The 22,641-nt window shown below is 33.1% G+C and overlaps 1 protein-coding gene across 1 annotated transcript; it reads right to left on the bottom strand.

The window, feature by feature from the left end:
• Positions 1-4,755: 4,755 nt before the first annotated feature.
• On the bottom strand, positions 4,756-12,957 carry LOC116010558 (general transcription factor IIE subunit 1). The gene is made up of 10 exons (XM_031250024.1): positions 12,730-12,957; positions 12,430-12,549; positions 11,644-11,764; positions 10,594-10,719; positions 10,137-10,246; positions 9,870-10,053; positions 6,896-7,084; positions 6,064-6,297; positions 5,746-5,950; positions 4,756-5,147 (listed from the first exon to the last, which is right to left on the bottom strand). The coding sequence occupies exons 1-10, from the start codon at positions 12,771-12,773 to the stop codon at positions 5,041-5,043; spliced, it is 1,440 nt and encodes a 479-aa protein (XP_031105884.1). The 5' UTR covers positions 12,774-12,957; the 3' UTR covers positions 4,756-5,040.
• Between the last annotated feature and the right edge of the window lie 9,684 nt (positions 12,958-22,641).

Consider the following 22,641-nt stretch of genomic DNA (forward strand, 5'->3'; position numbering starts at 1 on the left):
TATATATATATATATATATATATATATATATATATATATATATATATATATATATATATATATATGGGGGGTGCACTCTTGTGAGAACTGTTGCCCAGGAGAAAGCTAGGAACTAATCAAAATCGTATATCTAGAAAGATCTAACGGATCAAAAACAATTATAGGAAGAAAAAAAAACAATGTGATAGCATTTTTATATTTTATCAATTGAAATATCAATTGGTGTTTTGTGATATCTATCTCTAACTGTAATATTTTTAAGAAAAATGTAATATTTTTGTTTAAGTCAACAAGCATTATAATTTTACTGAAAAATAAACAGGTAATATTTTTTTAGTAAAAATGATATACTTGTTAATTTATATAAAATTTAAAGAAAACATTACATTTTTATTAAAATCATTACATATTTGAGATTTGTTTCATGTTAAATAATCTCATACAAGATTTTGTGTAGAAATATATAACTCTCTCATTCAGATACATAAAAGAAATACTCTTTCTGTCCCTTTTTTTTTTTGTCAGTGACCTAATTGCATAAAAGCAAGAAGTTCAGTAGTCTATTTGACACTTTTTTCTAAAATCTATATATTTCGAAACTACATTAAAAGTACTATTAAACACAAAAAATTAAATTTAAAATAATTAAAAATTACTAAAAAATAAATAATGAAAAAAGGAGTTATTTGACAAATAAATAATAAACATAACAAGTAAAATGAGACAAACAGAGAGTTGATAGCGTGATAAAGAACTACTGGCAAAGCTCCACTCAATTGACAAATATGGACAAGTCCATCCCACTCGATTATATGTAAAATAAAGACCTAACCAGGGTTAAACATGTATTTCTTGTTATTTTTAAAAGGAAAAATCTCCTTTGAAATTCTCATCCATGAGATCAATCAGATTTTCCATAAGTATATAATTTTTTCATAAGTATTACAATTTTCTCTTTAACCGCTAATATTATATTTTGATTTAAAAATATTACATTTTAAATAAAAAATATCATATTTTTTCTCATAAGTACTACACTTTCTTTCATAAGTAACAAATATTTTTCTCACAAGTAATTGTTCAACCCAGATATATTACATTTTGATTTAAAAGTTTCTCTTATAAATAATGGACAATTTATTCATGATTAGTATTGCATTTTTCAACATAAATATTACGTTTTCATCTTGACCTGACCAATTTCACAAATAAAGATTCGTAAGGCTGTCTCACTAGAGACTCACTATTTTTAAAATACGGCATTTTTAAGTATAACATTTTACTAATTTTATATATGAGTTAAATCCAGTTTTGGTCCTATATTTATAGGTAACAATCCACTTTTAGCCCTTTTTATTAGAACATCTACATTTGGTCCTACTATTATTATGGCATGACTATTTTTAGTTCTTTATCAACAAAACAATTTTAATGTCGTTAAATACAAAACTATTTCGGTCTTCAATTATGAATTTTGTCAAAAAAATAAATAGAAAAATATAACGGGGTCAACTCACTTTGTATAAAAATGGTAGAAATGTCTTTGTATTTAACGATATTTCAACGATTTTGTTGGCGGATGACCAAAAATGGTCATGCCACAATAATACTAGGACCAAATATAGATGTTCTAATAAAAAAAGAATTAAAAATGGACTGCCACCTATAAATCTAGGACCAAAAATAGAATTAACTCTTTTATATATTCATTTGCTAGTTATAATTTAGCCAATTCAAAGTAATCCATATCATAAAATACAAAATATATTATTTAAAAAAAAAACAAAACAAAACAAATTTAACAAGTAGTCTTTGTCCTTTTGCAATTCATTTCTCTAATTTGTGTTCATATACAAATTATGTTTCTAATTTAGCACCGCGCAGTCGCGCACCTTGACATGACTTGATTGCTCTTTTATGGAGTCATATTCAAGTGATGTCATTAAAGAATTAAAGAATAGCTACAAAAAAATTTCAATTAAAAATTAAAATGGCAATTTGGTGACGTAGTTTAGTTACTACTTGCCAATGCCTACAATTGTCTCGTATTGTACTAGCCAAGGATCGATCATGATTCATCAATACTTAGGATTTTAATTAGTAATAAAATACGGAATCAGTTTTATAATTATTAAAAATACTTAAGAGCAGAATTCATTTTATAATTAGAGTTAATTCCATTTTTGGTCCTAGATTTATAGGTGACAATCCACTTTTAGTCCTTTTTTATTAAAATATCCACATTTAGTCCTAGTATTATTGTGGCATGACCATTTTGGTCCTTTGTCAACAAAATTGTTAAATATTGTTAAATACAAAGGCATTTCGAACTTTAATTATAAATTTTTTCAAAAAAATAAACATAAAAATATAGCAGGGTCAACCCACTTTGTATAAAAATGATCAAAATGCCCTTGTATTTAACGATATTTTAACAATTTTGTTCACAAAGGACCAAAAAATGGTCATGCCACAATAATACTAGGACAGAATGTGAATGTTATGATAAAAAAGGACTAAAAGTGGATTGTCACCTATAAATCTAGGACCAAAAAATGGAATTAACTCTTATAATTATTACAAATTTAAAAGTTTAGTAATCGTAAGAACTTGTCAAATTTTACTGTGAACAAGGGTCCACACAGTTGTGTGAACCATGGTCCAAAACAGTGTCGTTTCTTTTCATTAAAAGAAACGGCACATGTTCCGTGTAATTAGTTCTGTTTGTATAACATATTCAGTTGCATTTTGTATACATTGTAGTTTCATTTCAGCACAACTAAAGTTTAATTTTGTTTCAACTACACTTTTATTTGACACTATACATACAATAGTCTTCTTACAGTGAGACTTGTTATTGAATTTCATTTTATACACATTGTAGTCTTATTATAACACAACTAAATTATAATTCTAATTCAACTGCGGTTTCATTGGACAATAAACACTCAAATATGTAAAAACTATCATTCGATATCATTTTATATACACTGTAGTTTCATTACAACAAAACTAAAGTATCATTTTGATATAACTACAATTTCATTTGACAATATACACTCAATATGTGAGACATATTATTCAGTTTCTTTTTATACATATTGTAGTTTCATTTCAGCAAAACTAGAGTATCATTTTAATTCAACTATAGTTTTATTTGGCAATATACATTCAATATGTGAGACATATTATTCAATTTCATTTTATACATACTGCGGTTTCATTTCAACACAACTAAAATCATGGTTGCAGTTGGCGCTAGGCGCTAGTCGGGCGGTAGACTAGCGCCTAGCGCCTAAGTGGTCTAGGAGGCGACCTATAAAAAAAAATAATAATATATATGTGTGGGTGTATGTCATATATTATATTATGTATATTATATATATATATCTCTTACTTCTCTTATTTATATAAATAAATAAATTTAAATATATATAAATATAATAAAAAAATTAACAAGGTCAATTCGCACGAGTTAACTCGGCTAGCTCTACTGAGTTGGGCGAGTTAACTCGGCCGCATAGGCCGCCAACTCGGCCCAGTCGGCCAAGTTAGGTGCTAGGCGGGCGGACGCCTAGGGAGCAATTCGTCTCGGTCTAGGGGTGCCTAGCGCCTAGGCGGTGCCTAGGCGGCCTAATCAGAGGATTTTTGCAACAGTGACTAAAATATCATTTCAATTCAATTACAGCTTCATTTGATAATATAAACACAATATGCGAGACAAGTTATTCAGTTTCATTTTAGATACATTGTAGTTTCATTTTATTATGAACATACCAAAAGTACTGGATTTATTAAAATTTAACAACTACCGTTCTTTAAAGTGTAAAAAAACGGTGTCATTTTCAGACCATGATCCACCGTATAACAACCGTAAGATCCTAACCTTTGATTTTTTCAAAATGGACAGTGTAGATGTGTCCACACTTTTTAATTTTTACAGGGGAGGGGTGTTCGCACTTGAGCCCTCCCCATATATATATAGTTCTAATCATATGAAAATCAATCCTTAGGTGAAAACGTGTAGATAAATCTAAACTATTAATCTGCAAGATTTAGTGGATAGGAAATGAAGTAAAAAATAAGTAGAGTTATTTTCTTAAATATTACTCACTCTATCCCATTTTACCTGTCATGTTTTTTTGTGTTTAATATTACTTTTAATGCAGTTTCTAAATATATAAATTTTATATACTAATACTAAATTTAATATTATGAAAAATTGAATTAAAAATAACTTTAGTCAAGCGTCGTTAACCGAATCAGACAAACAAAATGGGACGGAGGTAGTATAAATTTTTACAATGAGCTAGGTCTTTTTATAAATATTAAAAAATTCGTTTATTTTAAACCGTTAAATCTACTAGATCAGTGGTTTGAATTTGTCCACAGGTTCTCACCTAAGACATAGTTCTCACCAGATTAGGAACCATATATATATATATATATATATATAGACACACACCTCGTACCCGTTGTCCATTGATATACAAGAAATGGTACCTCCAAACACAAAATTATAGTATGGACCATACATTTTGCAAGAAGAACCTTAATATAAATTTACTTCTAGTATAATGTAATCACAAGTTTATTTAAACAAATTTTATAGATTAATTCACTTTGTATTATGATTTATTAAAAAGAACATGTAAAAATGCAACGATTTAAAAATGAATATCCAATATACTAGAAAAGAACATGTCCATCTTGCAAAATGGATTTGAAGTCCATAATATAAAAATTGCTTCCAACTCAAGGAGAAAACCAAAAGCATGTTAGAACTATTGGCTAAATCGCCCACTCAAATTTCAAATATGGACATGTTCACCCCATTCAAACTTAAAACCATGAATACGATGAATCAAAATACACTTCTTAAGCTAAACTACATAAGCACAAGGTCCACAACAAAAAGAACAGCCACAAGAGAATTTCCAAACAGATCAAACAAAAAAAGAATCATTCTTCTAATGTATAAAATAGTTAGTGTCGTAAAATTAACTAGAGCTAGAAAGGGAATACTGCTTCCCTTGTCTGTTAACCTTCTTCCCAGTCAATGTCATCATCATCCTCGTCTTCTGTAGCCTCTGCTTGGACATTCAAGTCACCAACCTTGAAGTTTCCAGTAGTATTACTGCCGCTACCTGGTATTATGCCGAAAAGAACACAAAATTCTATTTGTTATTTTATGGAAGAGAAAATTAAGCGATGAAAATACACATCAAATTATTGCTAGCTGATTCCAGGCCATAATCAATGCTAGTGCCTATCCATTTCCATTACTTTTTTCCGTTAAGGATTTTTAGGCACCAAAAACATAGAAGAATCCTATTCCAATGCAGTTGGGCAGGAAAAGCGTTAAAGAGTCCCGCATTTATAACATAAGAGAGAACATATGGATTTATAAGGCTATGGGTTAGACTAGCTAATTGATTGAATTCAATCTTTTAGTGTGGTTTGGCCGATGTGCATTATAGCCCAATTGAGTGACCTTTCGGTCCACGTTGTGTTCACACGGTTGTTGTCCAACACAAATTCAAGTGGTCAACCATAAGGGAGAATATATGGGTTATAAGGCTATGGGTTAGACTAGCTAATTGGTTGAATTCAATCTTTTAGTGTGGTTTGGCCGATGTGCATTATAGCGCAATTGAGTGACCTTGGCCTAATCTTAGATTATAACAAAAAGAAAAGAAAAGAAATCATGAAGAAACGATTGTAGAGAAATGCTTGAACAATTACCCGCAGGGATTGCATCCTCCCATTCAACATCATCCCCTTCATCATCGTCTTCACGTTTGAACTTCATTCCAACTTGGCGCTCAGTAGACATGCTGGGTGCATCATCTGTACTCTGCTCCTCCTTTACCACCTTCTTTGCAGCTGCTTCTTGCTGATGATATTGCTGTTGCAGTAAAGCAGCATAATATGCCTTAACATATTCGTCCTGCAAAAGCATCAGCTAATATGTAAGTATAATGCAACGGCTTCTTCTACAAATAAACTGAGCAGGAGTTATAAATGCAGAGAAATTTTGTATGCTTGAAAAGTTGAAATAACCTGAATATTCTTCACATCATCTTTACTAGCCTCGGACTTCTTGTCATCAGATAAACCCATAGGAGCTGAAGTACCATCCATCTTCTCTTGCTTGATAGCCTCCCCACGCTGCTCCTTTGTGAGGTTCATTCCTTGCTTTATCATCCATGGAGGCAAAACTTTCATGGGTGAAGATGAACCCTCAGATTTAATATTGTCTCCTTTTTCATCTTGACCAGAGAAAGCAACTTCAACCTGCCAGTAAACAATCAAAAACTCATGTAAAATACAAAGATTGAAATAATTTTAGTGCCAGCAATTGGGGAAAAAAAATCAAGAATAAGACTACTATACACCCTCTCAATGAAATTCCCAGAGGAAATCCACCATTGACATACTTAAGCATATGTCTTTACTTTTATAAAACAATATATTTGCTCAAAAAAGGAAAGAGTAATTCATCCATTTGAAGACATAAATCACCACAACTTTAGAGATAGAGGAAAGAAAGTTTTTTCAGAGAAAAACATGAAGCCACTTTCTAAAGGTCTCTACGACTCTACCTAAGAAATGCCATTTCATCAGATGTTGAAGGACTTAAGAATAAAGAAACAGCTCTTCGTGATGCTGGAATACATATGACAGTCTTAGGACATACATAATTACATTTAGAAACCACTCTGTTATGTTCTTGTTTGGCCCACACCTAATTGGAGCTTATCTATCCAACAAAGTAAGTCAAACCAGCTTTATAAAGCCAATTAAGAGGCAAACAGCTCTTTTTCAAGAATCTCCATCTGGGCCAAACCAGAACTATGCATGCACATAAATATATAAGAGTTAAAGGGGCAACCTTTGTCTCTCCAACGAAAGGCATAGGTGTTCCTCCCTGTGAAGATTTTGAAGGATCATTGCCATTAAGATCGCCAGCCCCACGGGCCACAGAACCTGCTTGGAGTTCCCAAGCTTGAAGACTTCCAAATTCTGGAACAGGTAAATCTTTTACTCTGGCAAGTTGATCCATCAGCGGTTTTAGTTGTTCCTGAAAAAAGAAACACAAATAATAAGCAGATTACACTTGTGGGATGGTGGTGTGTGGGGGGCAATGGAGATGGATAAACAAATACAGAACTCCAAAACATAAAACAAGAACCAGAACCTACAGCATCCTAGCTCCAACTCTTTTTGCACATATAAAACAATCACATTCTATACAATCAGGAGTTGCAAGAAAATAGTAATTGGAAACTTTAAAAATGTAGATAAAGACTTAAAACTAACTGTATAAATAGGCCCACCACCTAGAAAAAAAAACTGCCCACAAATAATGTAAGCAGTGAGCCTTACTCCTATCCAAGTTGTCAACTACAACTCAACCAAACCTTAATTAGTTAATCCTACTCGGTTCTAATAAGTGCTGTATTCATAGTAAGCTCTTCAACTAGTATACCTTTCTTAGCAACAACTATCAAATTAAGTTTTGGACTATCTCGTCCATCATGTATTTTCCCAGGAATAGCACTTCTCCAATTCATCAAGGTGGCATTAGTTCCATGTATAATTTATTAAACTCATATCAAACCGCAGTACAAAGGGAAGATTGTATGGTTTAATTAAAATACTGGATAAGCAATAGAACCTTTAAAATCAAGGAAAACTCATAGTTCTCTGCTAAAACTGTAAAGAAATGAATGGAACAAAAGGGGAATAGGTAAAAAAAATTCTAACTCCCTAAACATACCAATAATATTGAAGTTGCAAACACAAAGCAAACAACTCAAGCTTCAACAGTAAAGAGAACGAGCCCATTTTTTAGTTCATAAAAGAAAACAAGCTCATTGATAACTTCCAACTCCATCCAACAGCCGCGTTGTTAGTAATTTTCTTCATAGATTAGAGACCCAATTTGTTAACAAAATGAGCCGAGAGAAAATTCAAAGAAAGATGGCAAATGTGTTTTATTTATTTTTAATGGTGGGGTGTTGGGAAAATGTTCTAGACTATTTCCACTTAGAATTCAGAAAGTCAATTGCTTTTTAGAGTTAATTCAACATTTGGTCCCACAAGTACAATGATAATTCCATTTTGGTTACTACAATTAAATTTTCCATTAGATTTGGACAGAAAATTCATATCGAACAAATCTAAGGGTATTTTGTAATTTTATTCCCAAATCTGAACTGTTATTTTCCATTGTGCTTAAAATTCCACCCCTGCCGGAAAAAAAAATCAAAAAATAAAAAATAAAAACAAGCAAACAAACTAAACACAAAAACCCCTGTGAACTCTAATGAAATCATGCTACTAAGTAATAATTACATCTAATAGTCTAAAATTCTCAAAAAAAATATGGATCTACAGACTTGTATTTGGTGCACAACCAGTAGCATGATTTTTAGAAGAGTTCAAGGCATTTTAGTAGTCGGGATAGAGCTTTCTAAATGGTGTAAGTCAATAGCAATAGAAATTTGAGAGGTGGAAATCAAAATGACAAAAATACCCTCCAAAGTTTGTCATATAGAAATTTTATTTTCCAATCTAATGGAAAATCTAACAGCTGTGTTGAATATACTGGGAAAGATTTTGATTAAGTCATAGATTGAACACTTATTGAAAATTAGATAGGACTACACAACATATACACTCATAGGCTACCCTAGAGTATATCACCCACATAGGTTATACCACCTATTAACACACTTAGAAAATATCAAAGGACACAGATTAAACATATACAGAATACTAAGAGACAAGCAACAAACTCAACAAGCTAAACCAAAAGTGTCCAAACCATTGACTAATTTTGTCCAATTTTTTAAAGTTGAACACTAAATTTGGAATCACAAATATACTTAAGGAGGATTTCAGGGTGTAGGTTGTCAAATACATCCTTTCCCAAGCATTAGGTTTAAGTTTGAATCCAAACTCCACAATCACAAACAAATGTACGTTTGCATGCACTTCATTATGATGTTTCTTAGCTTGGGGCCTTGGACCCTTTACTATCTAACATAGTTTCAGTATCCAAATTCTAATTTTTTATACTCACATCAACAGACTACCATCATCAGAGAGAAAACACAAGCAACAGAATGGTTTCCGTCAATTCGTGTACTCACTTTGTCCATCATGTTGAACTTTTGTTTAGTCAATGTCTTATGGCAATTACTTGGGCGGGGCACAGAAATATTTCCTAATGTTAAGATTTCCCCTTGATTGTTAATTGTTAATTGTTAATGCTACAATTTTCTAGTAATTAGCAAATTGTTATTATGTAAAGGCCTAATAAAAACTCTAGATTTTCATTGTTACACTACAATTTTATCTTCTTCACAATAAAACCCCTATGATTGTGTCATCTCTCTCTTCAAGTTTCACAGCAAAGCAATCACAAATCGAGGTGGTAAACATCCTTCAGAAAGGGTTACATTTAAATTTAGAAAAAAAAAAAGTGTACTTTAAGAACTGTTAATTCTTTGACAGGATAATTTTTTACAATGATGTGTACCTCCAATATATTGCATTCAAGTGATACCACGAGAAACCAAGCACCCAGATCAGGGATTGGTACAAATAAAACTGAGCATTCAATTATGAAGAGGGGATACTCTTTTTTAAAGTGCATATATGTTTGCAGAAACTTGGCAATATATATATATGCGAAGCTATGACCAGCAAAAGGATCTTAGAACATCTTAATGATTTTGTGAGACTTCATACAACACCACCCAAAAATAGAAGCATTTCTGAAATGTGAGAGCAGAACACTGAACACTAATCAACTTTGGAATTTTAGCAGCTACACATAGTATAGGAATAAAACAAACCTCCATCCTGCGGAGCATTTTTTCTAATGTTTCACGACGATGTCTCCTTGCATTATCATCTCCATCTGCCAACCCTTGAGATGCTATCTTGTCACTCTCTGCTACCAACTCCCCATTACAACTTTCACAATGAAAATAATCATCATCTGGAGAAATCAACCGTATAGCATCCAAAGCAGTATATCTGGATATAAAGGATAAAAAAGTTTCAAAATTTAAATAACACTGAAGATAAAAACAAAAGGGCAGCACAGCAAAATGTGAAACCTTTTCCCGCAGTTCGGACATATATACTCCTGAACTGTGTTCTTGCTATCAAGTTCATCCCTAAGCTTTTTCTTCATGCGGTGTAATCTGTACCTCACAACATCAAATATCTGCAAGGAGTGCATTTCCATTTAATCATTCACTTTGATTAATGCCCCAAATGTACTAACAAGAAATACTACATATCAAGGATATATGAAGATGTATTAAAGATAGAATGAAGGCAAAAAGGAAAGAATCTGCCTTCTTCATCATCATGTGATTAATAGGAATATTAAAACATTATAAATGCATAATGCACAGAGACTGCATTTACTTCACAAAATGCAAATTCAAAAGGCAGACTGCATATCCTACCATGGAGAGTACAAAATATTAAGGTGAAAATGCATTTGAAGGTTTATTTAATATTGGATGAAGATAATTAATCCGTTAGGGAGCAATTAGCAGTAGGAACCTGTGCATAGTCTAGACAGCAGTAAGAATGGGTGTGCATCTTGACTTTTTCCTCTCCTTCTTTGCCAGTGTGCCCATCAATAGCAGCAGCAACAGCAGCATTATATACTTTTGCACCTTTTGCTGACTGTAAAATAGGTTAAATAGCACAAATAAACAAATAAGTAAAGCACATTATTTAATAGAGCACAGCATTTGGTTTTCAATAGGCATAGATTCATTACAAAGTTCAAGCCACTTGAATACTCAATCCACTTTCTTTCCCTTTTGGATGAGTAGAATTCACCCATATACATTATCCGAAACCCATTACTTGTGTACTAATAATATGAAGTAGCTCCATGGATGAGCTTCAAGAGCAAGAAAGAACAACAGACAGCCATATAGCTCTCAGAACATGTACTCTACATATTCTTTTACTACTAATAGAAAGAACAAGTTTGTTAAATAACTTGGCCACAGGATGCGGTTTCAGGAACACCCACCCCACCTCCCAAAAGCCAAAAACTTCACCAATCTTTCAAAAAGAGAAGGTCCATATAGTTAATAATGAAAAGACATTATTTTTCTTTCTTGTGTGCATTCTAAGAAAATAATTTAAGCTCACCAAGCAACAAGCAACATAGGCATGTGCATGAAAAAGTACAAGTATGTGTTTCTTTAGTTCAAAGGGTTTGGAACAGCTCAAGAATCCCAAAACAGGATGTTGTGAAGGAAGGATACACGACCACTTAGCAACTACCCAAGCCAAACCTTCTATTTTGTATTCTTTTTAGTCCAACACTAGAAAACTCATATCTCATGCTGAGAAGGAAACATGTATAAGAATCAATTTTTAAACAGTATACTTCATTAAGGTGGAACATGGAACAAAGAATAGTAAATGTTGCCCTATAATCCCCTATATAACTCCAGGAAGATTATTTTAAAAAGAAAATGTTCAGGAAATAGCAGGTTTCTTTCATCTGAAATATTAAAAGCAAAATAACAATCTGATTGATCACATTATACAATGGCTTGTCAACCAACATGATGGAATGGAAAAACCAACCTCTTTCCTATGATCCCGCGTGATAAGTTTTTCTTCTTCAAAAAACCGTAGTGTTCTTCTAAGTTGTTTTGTATGCAGCTTCAACTCCTTTGCCAACTCTTCTTCCCTCACCCATGCGCGCCTAAAAAATGATTAGACATACAATTATACAAATAGTGAAATTTGTACAAAAAGAACACAACTGATGGGCACACACTTCCTCTATCCTTAAAGTTCATCAAGAAAAAATTAATTCTTCTATAGTTATATTTTAGAAACTGTAATACCATAGCTGAGCTTTTTAACTCCAGCAATCATCATATTGTAAACAGGGAAAATTACTACTCTAGCGATCTTCATATTCTGATTAAATTATTTATGTAGACAATACCCACTACAAGTTCTGATTTGTATTAATCTTGGGAGAAAAAAGGTAGTCCTACTCTGGCTGCTCATAAATGTCTTCGAACAAATAGATTATCAGTGAAAATCTAATGAAAGGAAACAACACCAAACTTGGAAGAGCATAAATGCCAAGATAGAATAAACACAAACAATGGTGAGGGAGCAAACAGCAAACTCTAGCTATTTTCAACAGCATAACTGCTTCTGCACAACTAAACTTACAGATGCACTGAATCATATCTCTAATGTTTTTCCTTACACCGAAACCAAGTAACTAGAAATCCATACACATAGTATTTCAGAAATCCCTTTATCATCTACTAATACAATAGCCAATAACTTCTACATATATAAAATGCATACAGTAACATCACACACACACGTAAGCTGTAAATTCCGAACCTGGTGAGGGCATCTAGAATCACAACAGCAATTCCTCGATTATCGCTTCTCCCAGACTTGGGCTGATCACCTTTCGTCGCAAAATCGTCATAGAATGCTCTCGCCGTAAGTTTAACCAATCTATCAAAAATAAATAAATAAATAAAATCAGAACTAGCTGAAAAAACGCAAACTTTAGCGTCAATATAGAAGCAACCGAACACCGAATTCCTATTTCCATTAAAATTTCTATAATTTTGGTTAATTAAGAACCTTCGATTGAAATTCCCAATTTCTTTAAAAATGAAATGAATATTTTACCGGTTAAACGGCTCGATGCTCACGGCGGGGGGCGGGGGGCTCATGTTTACTGAGTTATCTGAGAAAAATCATGCAGGATATAAGTAGATTCAGCGCCCGACTGCAGATATTGAGATTTACTGCGGGGATACTTCTCTACGATTCGGCTGGCGGGGGATATCAGCGAGACGCGGAAGATGGGGCGACTACTAGCCGGAGGGATGCTTTAGAAGATTTTGGGGATTTTTTAATGCGGCTAATAAGTACTCAAAAATTATTTATAGAAACACTTTATAACTCTAGTATTTCTAATCTATTTCTATTCTATATATATATATATATATATATATAGGAATAAGAAGAAGGTTGAAATTACACACCAAACTATATGCAAAACTGTAAAAGGGTAATCGGATCATCCAATTTAAAAAATGTAATTGGGTTTTTGAATTATCTAAAATCATGTATCTCAAAAAAAAATTATATAAAATTATGTAGTTCAATTAAATGTGACATGCTCCTCAAATCATCACTAATGTGGCAATCATTATATTAAAAAATTAACTTATTTTAATAATTTTAAATAAAATAAAATTTTAAAAATCACCCCCTCCCCGTCTTCGTCTCTCGGCCGGAGAGGAAGAAAACGTTTCGTCTCTAGCTTGGAGATGAAGAAACTCTTCATCTCCGACCAGAAGACAAAGACAGGGAGGGGTGAGTTTTTTTAATTTTATTTTATTTAAAATTATTTTTTAAAAATTTATATTAATAGGATGATCGTCACATTAACGATAACTTGAGAAACATGTCAAATTTAGCCTAATTGCATAATTTTATACAATTCAGTGAACTAATTACACTTTTTGAATTGGATGGCCCAATTATACTTTTGCATGTAGTTCAATGCAACAATTTTGTTTGTTTTTTCCCCAAATGCAGGACCCACCAAACAAAGTGAAGATGTACAGAGTTGTGTCATGAATATTGCAATACCCCCAAATTCTACAGTACAGTAATGTTGCATCAATCATTAGTGCCAAAATGGTTGATGCACTATTATTGTATAGCATTTGTGCATTGTGTTTGTTTATTTTTAAAATATCTAGTAGTCTGTGCGTTTAAGATTCTGCGTATGTATATGCAGTAAATAATGCCTGCGAGATATGTATCATGTGTGCGTATTGACTGTAGTGGTTTTTCTCGATTGAGTCCTAAACGTCTTTTTATTCTTAATTGGGTCTTGAATTTCGATGATTTTACTTAATAGAGTCATATGTTAAGATAGTTTGGTAATTTTCACTCTATTAATATCTAATTTAGTCCTCAATTATAGTGTTTTTATCTAATTTACTCATCGACTATAGTTATTTTACCCAATTTAGTCATTGACTATAATGATTTTTATCAATTTGGTCTTTGATTTTAATGGTTGAAGACTAATTAAGAACAAAAATGCATTTAGGACTAAATCGAGAAAACTCACTATAGTCGATGAATAAATTGGACAATTAACTCATAAAAATAAATGTCTTTTCTTGTCCATCCTATGAAAAGATTCCTATTTTAAAATTTAAAATTGCTCTTCTTTTGAAAGATTAAAGACTAAAGTGCTTTCTCACACCATTAATTATATTGGATTGTTCATGCCACACCATAGTCTTTCATAAGAGTTAATACCTCCAATGGTTCTACGAGTATTAGCGATTTACCATATGTGGTCCATCGACTTTTAAATGACCCCCAATGGTCTTCCAAGTTTTTAAAAATAACTATCCTTGGTCCTTTTAGGACATCTTGTGGTCATTTTAAATCCCGGGTTATTTTAAGAATTTGGACCACGGGTGATTATTTTTTAAAACTTGGAGAACTATTGCAGGTCATTTAAAAGTCGATGGACCACAGTTGGTAAATCGCTAATACTCGGAGGATTATTAGAGGTATTAGCTCTATTTTATAACATATATTTTGAACCACTTATCATTAATTTTTTCGGTAATAATATGCTAACATGAATTTTTTTTTCGTAAATTATTGATGCTCATCATCTAGTCCTTTGATTCCTCTTCTTCCATGACTACCTTCAATACCATGAATCATACATACCCTTATAAGCACAAATTAAACAAATAGACTGGTTCTTGATATTTTGCACCAGTAATAATAGATCCAACTAATCACAAATTATAGAAATAATCAACTTTCACCAACAACAAAACATGCATTTGCAAAAGTAGAACAAAAAACAATTAAACGAATTGAATGTTGCAGCCCAGTTATTTAATATACATGAAATGTGTAAGGATGTACAATTGAAGATGAGATTTTTTATAGGAAGCAGAAATTTGGAAAACCTTTTATTTTTTCCATTTCAATTGATTGGCACCATTGCAATACAACAAAATCAAAGAATGAGGGATCAAGAAAAATAAAAGACCTTTGAAGCAAATTTTGCTATGTGTTAGACAATCCCTGAGATTAGCAAGCTAAACATCAATAGAATCTCTGGGAGTCTCGAAAGAGGACAAAGAGAACTGCTTGGATACCACGCTAACATCGAAGTAAATCAACCTCGAATTGGGCACATCGGCATGGATTTCCTTAACCGGGAACCACAAGAACAAATCCTACACCGAAATCCTGGACAGCCCGTCGAGGGCAACCACCCTTCAACGTCGAGTTCTAGTAGTTCTTAATCATGTTATTTGTCCAGACGTTAAGCAGCGGGGTGATGGTGCCTACTTGCTCCCGAACTTGGCTTGCGCCCGTATGATGGTCTCATCCTCCTCTGCCGTAAACGCCCGGTGCTCTACTGACGGCGAAAGCCGGTTGCACCACCATAGCTGACACGACTTCATCGACCTCCCCACAATCAATTTGCTGATCAGAGACCAATTTCGCATGCCGTGCTTCTCCAACAACCTCTACAACAATTCATTTTCTTCAGCTTGTTGACCGAGTAAGCTTATTTGACTGAGACTCACATAAAAAGAAGGTCCACATTAGCACATTACGAGCACCATGTCATCAAGAAACCTGAAAACTTGTAAAACATGTTAGACTAAACAAAATAAGGATAAGTGGCTCAGAATATATGTTATGAAATACTATGGTATGACATGAACAATCCAATATAGTTCATGGTGCACTTTAGCCAAAATTGAATAATAATATATATTGTATAGGATAATTTAATTTATGTAATGATTCATGCCCAAAATACATGAAAATAGTTGAAATTATTGTAATAATTTATTATATGTTATAAATATTTCATTTATTATGGACATTATTATTATTAGTTTTATAACATCTATAATGGTTATGCTATTTATTCGATCCTTAATGATTGTACTTGTATATATATTCATATATTAAAATAAGAAAGGTGGCTTACCATGGGCATATTGTGTTCTTCATCGTTTCTATACTATTTTTGTCTACATTCCTACTGATCCATATGTTTGAGCAAATAGGATAATTACAACACGTTATTAACACGCTCCCAATACTCTTCTCTGATGAACGGTATTTTTCTTCATAGTTGCGAAAAACTGCATATACTTGTATATTTGTATTTTGTTGGATCTGCTTCGAAATTTTGCTTTTTTTTTTTTTAATGAAAATGTGCTTTTGGATCTGGATTTTGATATGTTAAATGAATCTATTTTTTTTGTCAACAATGTGACTTGAGTTGCTAACAAACTACATATACGTATCACCATCACCATATCTCTGTGCATATCTTCTACGGAATATATCTTGACATACGCATATAAATTTACTGTTTTGGCAACTGGTTGATATCTACTTCTCCTTCTTCTTCTTCTTATTCGTCGTCAGAATTTCGACGGTGAGCAAATCCATCAATTGCTATTTCTTTTGCATTGGTTTAATATATTTTTTAAGGATTTTTACCCAAGAAAAATGTGCTTCAAATACATCTAACCTGATCTATATTCTTTGAGCTTCTTGGGTTTTCGATTGAAATTCATAGGTTTCTCATTTGTTGTTCTTGTTTCTAGGAAATGGGTGTCAATATTCGTTGAATTTGAACATTATCATCTTTAGCACATTAAAGACATGATTTATTTATAAAAAAAACGTATTATTAAAGAATAATTGTTCTCAGGATTTTTTTTAAATTGAAATGTTGGTTATATTATTGGTTGATACCTAGAAACTGGAGTTTTCGTTAGAAATGAATTGATTGGATTGTGTTCTATATTGAATTAATGCGTGTATAGGTATTCATGTTTTCCTGTATTGAATTACTATGAAACCCATCTTTTATTATACTATAAAAAAAGGGAAAAATACAATTTCTGAGTCCCTAACCCAAAAATGTATGTCGGCTTCGTGCTGAAAGTTTTTTTTTTCCGTGCAACGTATATATTGGACCAAATAAGCATATATTATTTAATAAGCATGTTTCCGATTAGTGATCCACGTTATTGGCCGAGTCATCATCGCCACAATCGGAAAGTCACGAATTAGGCCGTTGTTTTAGCGGAAAGGAGACGATACAGTCTATTCCAAGCTAGCCATGCAATATTGCTTATCTACTAACCTTTTCGTTTTGAGTTATTTGGTTTTGTTCCACCAACATTCGGGATATTTGGTGCTCTAGGCCATGCTAGATTTCATAATCGCCCAACCTTCATCTTAGGTTTGGTAGATGCATGCGGTGCCTGATGTGATAGAATGCAAAGAGGTGTAGTTTATTCAACATGTATACAAGGCTTTAAATAGATTACAGAGCCTTAAAATAAGGTGTTGTTATACCTGACCATAAGACTAGGCAAAGGAGAAAATATTAAGGAAGAATATTAGCCAGAAAGATATAATAAAGAGCCTAACACTATGTCTTCACATGATGAACCTTTTTCTCAGTAAAGTTATTGCGAATGCTTTCCACTGCTGCGGGAGCCCTGGGGGCACATGTTGACGTCATTCTTAAGGTAAGCGAAAAGAATTAAAATTGTGCCTTCTTCAATGAGTAACAATTTATACACAATCTACAACCGTATTATTATTATGATAATTCATGGGGATTGATAATCATTGCCTAATTTGTTCAAAGATAATACTTCAGAATGACATGAATTTCCATGCATAATGTCCGTCCATATTAATTATGATTAAGAATGGCGGCATGTTAACAATTTCCATATGTGATTTCTGTTTATATTTATTCCGATTAAGAATGATAATTGGTATTCTATCCCAAGTCCATATATATATATATATATATTTACTTACACCATATTTATATTATTATAGTTTGTATATACCTTAATGATATTAGTAGATTGACTGTTTTGGATATAATGATATTTTTTTTTAAAAAAAATATGACATCATTAAGAGATATATTACCATCAAATCTGACTAATTATGATAGTGATAATAACGGCCTATCGATATTTGTAGTTATTTTCGGATAATTATTATGATAATTTTGGTATTTTATAATTTATGGTGATAATGTTATATCTAAATCATTTTTTATATATATGCATGCATTTTGTAAGGACTAGTCATATTACAAAATATTGGTGGTTATTTTGTTCATATCTCTAGGTCATGCGATTTGAGCAATTGGTTTTAGTCTCCTACTTATTGTACTATACTATATATTAATTATGGCCATGTAAACCACTTTACTACAATTGGCTTCTTTCCAAGAGGTAAATATGTTAACTCCCATGTACCATTTTTTCAATGGCACGAATCTGCTCATCCATCGCCTTAAGCCAATGAGTTTCTATAGCAGCCTCCTCAAAGGATCAAGGGTCGCAGTCTGCAAAAAGAGCAAACTGAACAATCTCTTCATCAGACATGTTATTATCATGCCCCAAAATGTAATCTTGCAAGTGAGCTGGTAATTGGCGCTCGCGTTGAGATCGTCGAACTGATGACTCTAGTTGTGAAGGAGACTACACATTTTCTGGAATCGGTTGCTCATCAACAATATTTTCAATAACAGGAACAACAACTGACCTTTCATATTTAGCTGACCAATTCCAAGCACCATATTCATCAAAAGTGACATCACGACTTATAACAACCTTTTTAGTGTAAGGATTGTATAGTTTATAAGCCTTTAAAGCGTCACTAAACCAATGAATATACACTTCTCACATTTATCATCCAACTTCTTTCTCAATTGATCTCACACATGTGCATATGCCAAAAATCCAAAAACCTTGAGATATCTTATAGAGGGTTTTCTCGCACTTCAAGCTTCCTCAGGTGTCTTATCACGAACACTTTTAGTTGGACATCTATTCAACACATAAACAACAGAAGCAACAACTTATGCCCAAAAAGGCTTAGGCAGATTCTTAGATTTCAACATGCACCTCACCATATCCATGATAGATCTATTTTTCCTCTCAGTCACTCCATTTTGTTGTGGAGTGTATCTAGCTGTCATCTGGTGCTGAATACCCTTTTCCTTTAGAAAATTATCACAAGCAATATATTCTGTACCTCTATCAGTTCTCAAGATTTTGATTTCATAATTATTCTGCTTTTTAACAAAAGTCTTAAATTGTTTGAAAATATCACATGCATCAGACTTTTTCTTTAGAAAGTAAACCCATGTTTTCCTACTGAAATCATCAATGAAAGTAACAAAGTACTTCCATGTGAGGGAACCTCCAACAAACACAGGTCCGAGTGTATAATCTCCAACTATTTTGTAGCTCTCCTTGACTTCTCACAGTGAAGGGATCTCTATGTTTCTTCCTAATCAAACAGATCTCACAAGGGACATTCACAACAGGTAAATCATAAACAAGCTCCTTTTTCGCTAGATAGTTTAATCTAGAGAAATGGAAATGCCCAAATCGCATATTTCATAACCAATTATCATCACAAATTTCAGAATTAAAGCAAACAAGAAGTGCATGATTGATTTCAAAGGAAATAGTCGATTTTGAGACATATTTACTTTTGCAATTAAAACTCCTTTAGCATCTACAATGGTACAACACCCCTGAGTAATATTTATCTTATATCCTTTTTCTGACAACTGTCTCATACTCAACAAATTTTGGGGTAGGTCAGGAACATAGAACACATCGGATATAAAATTGTGAGTACTATCCTTCAACTAAATAGAGACTTTACCTTTTCCCAAAATTGACACTTTTGACTTATTGCCAAATGTCACTTTAGACTAGATTGATTCATCTAGTTCAGAAAACAATTATGTCTTCCCACACATATGGTTACTACACCTAGTATCCAAGAACAATATGTAATACCCATTGTTAGCAAAATAAGTATATTTATGTTTATTAAATGAAGTCAAGAAGTCAAAGCATATTAAATTTGACCTTGGATGAAATTACCAAATTACCCTTCATTTCCCTTAAAGGTTAAGAAACCACTTGTCTTGGATAAATATCTCATTTGCAAGAATATAACTCATTTTGAAAGAAGATAAGGAGAGTTGCTAGAGAGATAAGGGAAGGAAAAATCTTGAAGCTTTGATCTCCATCTTCTTCAAGCTTAGGTCTCAAGTAATTTTTGGACTATTCTAGGTAAGTTTGATCTCCATATTTCACTCTTCTTGAGTTGGGTTTATCATTGGAGCCCTAAGAGTGATGCTTTGAAAATATTAGGGTTTTGACAAGGAGTATTTGGGTGAGCTAAATAGCTAAGATTTGGATGTTTTAGGTAAATGGTTAACTCTTCTCTCCTTATTTTGCAAAACCCATAGCTTATTTGGAATCTCTACCAATTGGAATACCCATTTTAGGGTTAGTTTGGGTTAACAATATGTTGGGCTTTTGATATAGTATGACTCAAGCTATTTATGATTGTTAAAGTGTGAGTTCACTATTATGCGATTTATGAGTTAGTATTATTAATTTTTAAGTATATGTTTGAAGAATTGCTATGATATGTTTTTGGACTATTAAACTTGATTATAGATATCTTTGGGCATGCCTAAGTATGGATTTTGTGAATAGGTGAACATGACCTTTTGGACTTTAATTGTAAGTGTGATTTGTACTAAGGGGTTTTGCTCAAAAAGTGGATCAAGTAACTTATTTGACAATTATTAGTTTATGAAGTCATATTTGTTTTACCAAGTTATGAGCTATATGGATTTCATATTACTTTTGGATATGCACTTTGTTATGTGATGTTAAGGAAATGATTTTGCTACAATGGGCTATTTGATTATAAGAATTATTTGGAATGTTTGACCAAACTCATGAGGCAACCTACAATTTGTATTTGTTTTGTTTGGCTTGGAACGTTCCTAAATGCTCATTCCGAATCGTCAAGCTGACTCATTCCGAATCGTCGAGTCTTTACTTTTGACTTATTTGTTGGAACGTTCCATCCGACTCATTCTGAATCGTCGAGCCTAACTCATTCCGAATCATCGAGTCTTTTTAGATCATTATACCAATAATGGCCTATGCCACAAGGTATAATGGTGGGAGTAGGTTGCCAATGAGTCATGGGTTAAAGAATGACTTGAGCTTTTGAAAGTATTGTGCTATGAACTAATGTTGATGCCCATGTAGCTAAAGCTAAAGTTTCTATTTTGGAGAACCTGTGTATGGTATGATGGAATTATATGACTTCGATATAGTTTGAAGATCGTGATTTGAATCTATTTATTACTATAAAGGTTATTGTATTTTTTAAGGTTACTTGATCCGGGGTTGAAAAGAGTATCACTTACTGGGCATTAGCTCATTAATTTTATTTCCTCATGTTTCAGTGTAGTTAAGGAGTGCAATTGTGATTAGCACGAGCACACGTGGTGGGGTCTCGAAGGTGGTTTTTGAAACTTGGATGCTTAGTCCTAGTATTGGAGCTTATCATAGATTTTTGCTTGTGTTGGATAATACCTTTGACCCTTTGTATTTTTGATAACCTATTATGCTTGGTTTTTGGTGCTTGTGATGTATTTTGGACATGCTACTCGTGATTGTAAATATTTAATAGTGGTGAATTGATGAGTTTTTAGGAAGAACTAGTTCTTTACATATTGCCATTTTGGGTTGTGGAATTATTATGTAATCAGGTGTTGTTATGAAGGTTATGAGAAGTACGTATGGTTAGGCTTCGTATTGTTGCAGGTTTTCATGTAACGGTACGGCCGGGTCATGTCCTAGAAGTGGGGCGTGACACAATATGTTTTCATCTGCAGAAAAACTATTACTGGCCAAAAGTAAGGTTTCAGAACTCTCACTAGACTTTCAGCAATGTTTGCTTGATTTCCATGAATGTCCTCATTATACCAGCAACTTGCAATCTTGTGCCCATAATTGCCACAATTGTAGCAATGAAATGGAAATTTACCTTATTTGGTATTACCTCCACCTCTTCCTTGGTTGGAGTTACCACGTCCTCCTCCTTGATTAGAGTTACTACGTCCTCTTCCTCTAGATCCTCATCTTCTTCTTCCACGACCTCTACCAGATCCTCCACCACTTTGATTAGTGTTACTCACATTAAGGGTGAATTGGCTCTTCAAAACTTCTTCTGCTAGTGGTTCTGATTTTGACTCAATCATGTCAATATGACTTTCTATCATACCTTTCAGCTTTGCAACTGATAATAGCTCGGTTTTGTGTGACGCTGTTATTGAAGCCACTACATGGTCATACTTCATCGGCATAGTTCGAAGAACTTTTTCAACTACTACACCATCTTCAATCGTATCTCCATATAACCCCATCTTATTCACCTGATCAATAAGACGAGTGAAACACATATCTACTGTTTTTGTAGAGGTCATCTCACAACGATCGTACAACCTTCTGAACGATTGCAACTTAGAATTCTGTGCCCGATCGACTCCTTTGTGTGACACCTTGAAGATGTCCTAAGCTTGCTTTGCTATTTGAGCACGAGCTAATCGCCCAAAAATGGAGTAATCAACACCTTGGTGAATATGTC

The sequence above is a fragment of the Ipomoea triloba genome, chromosome 2 (assembly GCF_003576645.1).
Source record: "Ipomoea triloba cultivar NCNSP0323 chromosome 2, ASM357664v1".
Taxonomy (NCBI): domain Eukaryota; kingdom Viridiplantae; phylum Streptophyta; class Magnoliopsida; order Solanales; family Convolvulaceae; genus Ipomoea; species Ipomoea triloba.